Below are 8,042 nucleotides of genomic sequence, written 5' to 3' on the forward strand. Positions count from 1 at the left end.
AAGTTAATAGACAAAAAAAAATTTAAAAGAGATATTTGGTATAATTTGACTTAGATTTGAGTAACGCATTTTTTTATTTTTATTTTTATGTGAAGCATAATAAAAGGGAAGAAAGAGAAGGGGGGTAGAGCGAGTGCCTTTAATTGCGCACACATGGATTCCGATTACCAATGTGAATTCATGAGCATGCTATCAAAGCCAGTTGGGACCCAATTCAAGCGCCAAAAAGTTGATTATATTTACGAATTTCCCGATAATCATGGCGTATTTCAGTGCCTCCTGTCATGAGGTTGTAGTTATAGTCATTACTATCCATTTCGGACCGCACAAAAACCTCCATTGCAAGCTTCTTCATCTTCTTCATCTGCATCAATGGCGAGTGACGAGGATCAGGGCGGTGAGGAGTACTTGTACAAGATTGTCCTTATTGGCGACTCTGCTGTGGGCAAATCGAACCTCCTCTCGCGATTTGCTCGGAATGAGTTCGATACCAACTCCAAGGCTACAATCGGCGTCGAGTTTCAGACTCAAGTGGTGGAAATCGACGGCAAAGAGGTGAAGGCTCAGATCTGGGATACTGCTGGCCAGGAGCGATTTAGGGCTGTCACTTCGGCCTACTATCGCGGCGCTTTTGGTGCGCTGATTGTCTACGATATCAGCCGTCGGACAACCTTCGACAGTGTCAAGCGGTGGCTCGACGAGCTTGGCGGTACGTTCTCTTTGAATCTTTCTGGTTGCTTTACTGTTCAGTTTGTTTGCAGAAGCTTTATAAATCCAATTTTTTGCTTTTGTGTACTAGAATCTGTCGCTGGTTTTGTTTATTGATTCTTTGATTTGTGTAGAACTGTAAGTAAGACAAGAATGATGGAAAATTCAGGGTTATTGTTCATTCTTCTTTTGTTGGGGGAAAGCTGGATTAGATTGGTGAAAAAGGTTGAATCATGTGTTCTTTTACTTCTTAAAGTTGCTTCAGTGAGTAGTTTTTAATGTACTAAAGGATGAACAGTGTTGAGGTTTGCCAAATTTACATCCAAGAGAATTGTATATTGTTTAGACCCGTGTACTGGTTGAAATCAGATACAAAAGGAAAAGTGTGGAGGGACCTTAATTGTTAATTTTGTTCACTTTGAGCATAAGTTCTTATGACTTTGGACTTCCCCAAAAGGCCTCATACCAATGGAGAGAGTATTCTTTGATCATAAACCTATGATCATTCCCTAAATTAGTGGATGTGGGACTTTCATCATCCAACACCTCCCCTCGAACAAAGTACGCCTCCCCTTAATCGAGACTCGACTTCTTTTTCTTTTGGAGTCTTAGTCATTTTTACTATGCCTTCGAGGAAGCTCGACTCCTTTTCTTTTGGAGTCCTTTGTTCGACATTTGAGGATTTACCAATCTATTGGCACGACTAAGTTTAGGGCATGACTCTAATACCATATTAGATGAACACGACTCTCCACCATGGTATGATATTGTCCACTTTGAGCATAAGTTCTCACGGTTTTGCTTTGGGCTTCTCCAGAAGGCCTCACTCCACGTCGAGGGACTTTCAATATCTAGTCAAATTTAGGGCAACTGCTTGTCAACCCATTATAGTGAAGTTTGAACTTCAGTTTGTGGCATTTGAAGGTATTACGGAATAGTTGCTTAGTCGGTCCAGGCCTATCCTAACAAGTGACTAGATGTTAGTTACTTATTGTTTTTTTTTTTAGTTCAACCATCAACATACGTTTTGATCTCCAATTTATGCCTTAACCAAATGAACTTTGCTTAGGTTGGTAGGGGTTAGTCACCATTGAATCAAGGACCTAATAACTTCTTTTTCCAAAATTTGAATGGTATGCTTTCTCATTTGAAAATGAATAAGAAACCAATGGATATATTTTTTAGTCTCTATATTTCACGATGTTGTCCTGTAACAACCTAAGTCTACCGCTACCAAATATTGTATTCTTGGGTTTTTCCCTTGGCTTCCTTTTCAGAGTTTCAAAGGAGAAGTTTCCACACCTTTATAAGGAATGCTTCATTTTCATATGAGAAGTTTCCACGCTTACCCTTTGCTTCCTTCTCAAAGTCTTAAAGGATAAGTTTCCACACTCTTACAAGGAATGCTTCATTTTCATAGAAGTTTCCACATTTTCCCTGGCTCCCTTCTCAGAGTTTCAAAGGAGAAATTTCCACACCCTTATAAGGAATGCTTCATTTTCATAGAAGTTTGCACGTTTTCTCTTAGCTCCCTTCTCAAAGTTTCAAAGGAGAAGTTTCTACACCCTTATAAGGAATGCTTCATTTTCATAGGAGAAGTTTCCACACCTTTATAAGGAACGATGCTTCATTTTCATTGGGCATCTTCTCCGATGTCTGGCTCTGATACCATTTGTAATGGCTAGCCCACTAGCAAACATTGTCTTCTTTGAGCTTTTCCTTCTGGGATTTCCTCAAAGTTTTTAAATGCATATACTAGGAGGAGAGGTTTCCATACTCTTATAAGGGATGATTCGTTCTTCTCTCAAACCAACGTGGAATCTCACATATCAACCCTAAACTAAACTAAATTTTAATGTTAATAGTGATATTGCTTATACTTGAACATAGTTGTTTCTCTTGCTAGGGTATGGGTTACATTGACATCTTTGTATCTCTAGATAGGTCTATAAAGCAAGCAAGAAACCATCCCTCTGTGAACATGATCTCATACCTTCATTGTGGTTTGCAATTTGTAAGATTATAATAAACTAACGTATCCCTCCCGAAACGATTACAGTTCATTGTGATACCGCGACGGTGAAGATGCTGGTAGGAAACAAGTGTGATTTGGAGAACATCAGAGATGTGAGTGTGGAGGAAGGCAAGAATCTGGCAGAAGAGGAAGGACTGTTCTTCATGGAGACCTCTGCTCTTGATTCCACCAATGTCAGAACAGCCTTTGAGCTTGTGATTAAGGAGATTTACAACAATGTCAGCAGGAAAGTCCTCAACTCTGATTCTTATAAAGCTGAGCTTTCTGTAAATCGAGTAAGTTTGGCTGATGGGGCTGCCTCCTCCAAAAAAGGCTTCTCTTGTTGTTCTCAATGAGTTTCGAATTTTTTTTTTTTTTTCGGGTCAAATTTTAAAAAATATTTAATAGGCCAAATTCCTGTCAGACGTATTGAAAGTGAGATTTATTAGATATCAAATGGAAAGTTTATGGACTTATTAGTTACATTTAAAAATTTAAAAATATATTACACATCTTAAAAGATGTTCACGAGCTAAACTTGAAATTTAACGTTTTTTTTTAGTGTCATGGTTTTGTGGTGTTCATGAATACTCAAATGTGGGTATGTTTGGCTACAAAAGTTTTAAAAGGACATTGTATTCATTACTTATAAATTTATGATCTTTCTCTTGGTACTGTTCCTCTGAGAATTCATTCTCAATCTCGAAGTGCTAAGGAGAAACTTTGATGTAATGTATCTATTAATGGTGTGGTTAGATTATCACATACAAAATTTTAATTTTAAATTTATAAAAGGTAATATTTGTTTTTATTTTATTTTAACTCTTATTTAAAATTATCTAGACACAAATAAATTATTATAAATATTTGCTTAAATATATAAAATACTGAATAATGAAGAAAAAAAAAGGGATTTAATATGATTTGTAAATTATTAATTGTGATACGAAAAAAAATTTCCTTTAAAATCTGATGTTTGGGAGAAAATATCTGCCCTTCGAGTGCGCGCGGCGGAGACGGCAACTTCATGTCCTCTGCCTTGCGCTTAAGGCCGAGTCTGATGCCGACCTGCTGGAGATTCTATGTCGCATGGATCTTTTCGAATGCGTCTACAAGGTATGTGCAATATCAAATCCTCTTGTTTGATGATTTCTATTCTCTTCCATGTCGCATGGTTCTGGTTCTGGTTCTGGTTCATTCTGCAAATTTAAACTAATATTCTTGATTGCATTGTGCAAAAGATTCTAGCATATGATGAACGAACAATTTAAGCATCGTATATATATATATATATACACATTTATGGGATTGGGTATTGGTAACCCTAAGCACCATAATGACGGCTTTGTGGCCAAATGGTTGTGGTGCATCTTCTGGAAACCTAAAGACTTTGTGGCGTAGTCATTGTGAACAAATACGGTCCTCGCACTTTTAAGTAGGCTTATGGAATCTTCTAAAAACCCTTGGAAAGATTGTTTGGGTGCGGAGGAAACTCCCTTTAGCTCTTGCTGATATGAAGCCACTGTTTGAGGCGTCCATTTTGGTGCCTCTTGAGGATTGTTGTGAGAGAATCCATATTGGCTAAGGATTTGGATCATAGGTTTATAAGTAAGAAATACATCTCCATTATTACGAGACCTTTTGGAGAAACTAACAACAAAGCTACGAGAGCTTATACTGAAAATGGACAATATCATACTATTATAGGGGTCGTGGTTCTTAACACCTCCAGATATGGATAGGGAGACTGCCAAAGACATTGCCCTTCTTATTGGAGCCTTAGTAGTTCTCCATTTGCAAAGGTGCGTTGGTGGACCTTGTCCATATCTTTTGGAATTGCTAGCATGGTCAATCAATTTCATCAAGTTTAAAGGTGCGTTGGTGGACCTTGTCCATATCTTTTGGAATTGCTAGCATGGTCAATCAATTTCATCAAGTTTCTTGGAGGCTTTTGGAGTCAGTATGGCGTGGAGTAGGGATTGCAGGGCTATGATGAAGGAGGTTTTCCTTGATTCCTCCTTATATGGAGAAAGTCACAACTACTTTGGCAAGCTTTTCTTTCCGTTGTTATACGGGGGATTTGACTTGAAAGGAACTATAGAATTTTTAGAGGGGGCATTCATAGGGGAATGTTGGGAGATTATTAGCTTCACTCGCTTGGTTTGGGCATTGATGGTTAAGATCTTTCTTTGTAACGGCTCAAGCCTACTGCTAGCATATATTGTTCTCTTTGGGCTTTTTCTTTCGAGTTTCCCTTTAGGGTTTTCAAAACGCATCTGATAGGGAGAAGTTTCCACATTCTTATAAACCTAGCCGATGTGAGGTCTCACAATCTATTCTCTTCCTGGCCTAGAGTCTTTGCAGATACTCATTTCCTTCTCCAATTGTTTTGGGACCCCCCAATCCACCCTTCTTTGGGGCTCAACCTCCTTGCTAGCCCATCGCCCGGTGTCTGGCTCTGATACCATTTATAACGACTCAAGTCCACCCATAGCATAGATATTGCCCTCTTTGGACTTTCCCTTTCGAGGTTTCCTTCAATGCATTGAACAATTGGTTAAAGGAAGATGATATGGAAGGTCAATTCCTCAGCCTCTTTAATCAGTGGTGGGTATCCATTTTTTGTGCATTTGGTCATGTTGTTTCATACTTTGTTGGAAGAAAGCATGTTGAAAAGACAATATTCACTCCAAAAATCCAACCTTCTTTGACCCACTCTCTTCCACTAACTATTTCTTCTGTTCCCACATTCAATTGAAAAAGGCTAAGCATTTTGTTATGAAACAATGGTCCATTCCTCACTAAAGTCTCTCCTTCTTTCTCAACCAAACTGCCTTTACCTATCATGCAACAAAAGGAACTTCTCAAGCTTACAATACTTCTTTACCAATTGATCGTGCACTTTGTCGACCTCTTAACGAGTGTCTCGAGTAAGAATTGAGCTTTTCGGTGCGTTCGGCTCCTTAAGTCCCCCATAAAAAAACAATCCCACATGACATAGCTACAAGGATACAAAATCTATGGCTCTGTTTGAAAACTGTTTGATTTTGTTTGATGAAATTGTGATAATTTTGTTTGATGAAAGAGAGGTGTATGAAGGGCAATAAATGAGTCCCTTTGTAGTTTTCTTGTTTGGGTGTTGCAAGCAATGCTTTGGTTAAGTCACAATCACATCACATCCTTCCAAATGCATCAAACTCTATTAATTATTTCATTACATTTTTGAACTATAATAAATTCAATTATATATATATATATATATATTGAATATGGTGGTTAGTTTCATTTTCTAATTAATTTGTTCTCTGTATATTTTTATTCAAATAACTATAAGTATAATGTTTTTTTTAAAAACTATTTTTTAATTTATTTATCGAAATCATATTATGACTATTTTTTTTTTTAATTCTAGACTATTGAGATATAATATTTAGAATAATATATCTTAGATATTATATCTTCATATTATTTGATTTACAGTATATTTTATTTTATTTTTAATATTTAATTATTTTATATTTTCCTCATTTGTACGTATCAGGTGCTAGCTTGTATTCTATTTAAGCTTATGAATATCGATGAGAATACATACATTCTCAATTCTATTTCTATTTCTCATTCTTAACATAAACTGGGAATCTAAAAAGAAAATGAAATTAGAAAATAATAAATGAAAATAAGGATGATATCATATATAACTTTAATAAAGTGGATGAATATTTATTTTTTTTTAAAAAAAAAATTGCATGCATGAAAACTTTAATTATTGGTAAAGGTTGGTGATAAAGGCTAAAACTCATTTTCCATTATTATTATCTTAAGCTTTATTGGAATATTTTTTTTTAATATTTTTTTTTAATTAAAAGAAAATACATTTTGTATAATCTTTTTTTTTCCCTCTTTTTTCTTTTAAGAAACTGATTTGTCTTCTATCTTATCTTTTAAATTCTGGGATTTTTTTTTTTAATTAGTTTCTATTACTTAATTTTGTTTATTTTAATATTTTTCAAATTGTGAATATTAAAATCAGTTGAGGATGATAAACTTATAGTATTGATGAAAATTTGATTAATTTGTTTTGTGTATTTTGTTAAGTATGGTAATTAACAACAATTAATGGTTAATTTAACAATAATTAGAGTTGTTGATTTAGCTCTTAACAAATCATGGGGTTATGGGGTTGATTGATGCATCAAATTAAAAAATAAAAAATTATGTGGGACAATTAAAATAAACTAAACTAAAGAATTGAGGAATTTTACTGATGGGAATCATTTTTTTTATATATTAAAAAAAAGTTTCTTTAGTAATTAAAGTTGGATAAAGAATAAAATAAAAAAAAAAGTTTCTTTAATAATTAAAGGTAGATAAATAAATAAATAAATAATTTACTATTCAAAGTTATTGACTTTTTGCCTAACCCCTCGGTTTTCGAGATATATATTATTTAATAAATTAAAAATTTTTGAATTTTTATTTTCATTGTAAGGTTAAATAAAATTAAATAGAGATTTTTTGGTAAGAAATTAACAGATTGTCTACTAAAAATGAACTAACTATTCAATTGATATATGATAAACAAAATTCATTCAACTTAATTGAAAATAATGATTTGATTTCTATCTTTGTCTCGTTAACATTCAAATTAATGAGAGGGTTATAATAATTTCTATCGAAATTTTGAATGAACAAAGAGTCTAAATAATAATTTTTTGTTGGATGATAAAAGTCCCACACTAACTTCATTGGTACGAAGTCTTTTGGGAAGCCCAAAAACCATGAGAGCTTATGCTCAAAAGACAATATTATACCATTGTAGAGAGTCATGTTTGTCTAACACAATAAAAATAATAATAATAAAGGGGAGTTTTTCCAAATTTAATATTTTCCTCATCAAAAGAATAGGAAAAGAAAAAGGAAGAAGAAATTAAATTAAAAAAGAAAAAAGGAAAATAGGACAAAAAATTGCACTTTATAAAAATAAAAATGAATTGTTAGCATCGTTAGGAGCACTTGAGTGCAGTTAGCCAATCAAATCCCAACACTTGGAATACAACAAATTTAGATTTAACCATTTCAACAACTTGCCTTCAAGGGGCCCCTTACTTTTGCCTGTTCATTATAAATTATTATTATTATTTTTTTCTTTCCATAATTATAATTATCTCTAAATAAATAAGGTAATGTAATTTTATAAATAGAAAAAGAGAAGGAAACTAATAATAACGATAATTAACCTCACAACAACGTAATAAATAAAAATAATAATTAAAAAAAAAAAAAAAAAAAAAAAAAAAAAAAAAAAAAAAAAAAAAAAAAA

At 33.7% G+C, this 8,042-nt stretch overlaps 2 protein-coding genes across 3 annotated transcripts in view; one reads left to right on the top strand and one right to left on the bottom strand.

Moving 5' to 3' along the window:
* The first annotated feature begins 159 nt into the window (after nt 1-159).
* On the top strand, nt 160-3,266 carry LOC111460783 (ras-related protein RABA5b-like). Its single transcript, XM_023104075.1, has 3 exons — nt 160-709; nt 2,768-3,151; nt 3,182-3,266. The coding sequence occupies exons 1-2, from the start codon at nt 373-375 to the stop codon at nt 3,076-3,078; spliced, it is 648 nt and encodes a 215-aa protein (XP_022959843.1). The 5' UTR covers nt 160-372; the 3' UTR covers nt 3,079-3,151; nt 3,182-3,266.
* A 4,632-nt stretch (nt 3,267-7,898) lies between these two features.
* LOC111460781 (cytochrome b561 and DOMON domain-containing protein At3g25290-like) overlaps nt 7,899-8,042 on the bottom strand; it is a 2,976-nt gene continuing 2,832 nt past the window's right edge. Inside the window, exon 4 of one of the 2 annotated variants that reach the window (XM_023104073.1) lies at nt 7,899-8,012. The gene's annotated coding sequence lies outside the window, so the exon portion shown is untranslated. The remainder of the gene's footprint in view (nt 8,013-8,042) is intronic. The other variant, XM_023104072.1, reaches the window with a different exon arrangement.

Source organism: Cucurbita moschata, unplaced genomic scaffold, assembly GCF_002738365.1.
Source record: "Cucurbita moschata cultivar Rifu unplaced genomic scaffold, Cmos_1.0 Cmo_Scf00024, whole genome shotgun sequence".
NCBI classification, from domain to species: Eukaryota; Viridiplantae; Streptophyta; class Magnoliopsida; order Cucurbitales; family Cucurbitaceae; genus Cucurbita; species Cucurbita moschata.

Coding starts and splice junctions, on each gene's coding strand:
- LOC111460783 (XM_023104075.1), top strand. CDS start 373: ATGGCGAGTGACGAGGATCAGGGCGGTGAGGAGTACTTGTACAAGATT. Junction 710..2,767: donor GTGGCTCGACGAGCTTGGCG/GTACGTTCTCTT, acceptor AAACGATTACAG/TTCATTGTGATACCGCGACG.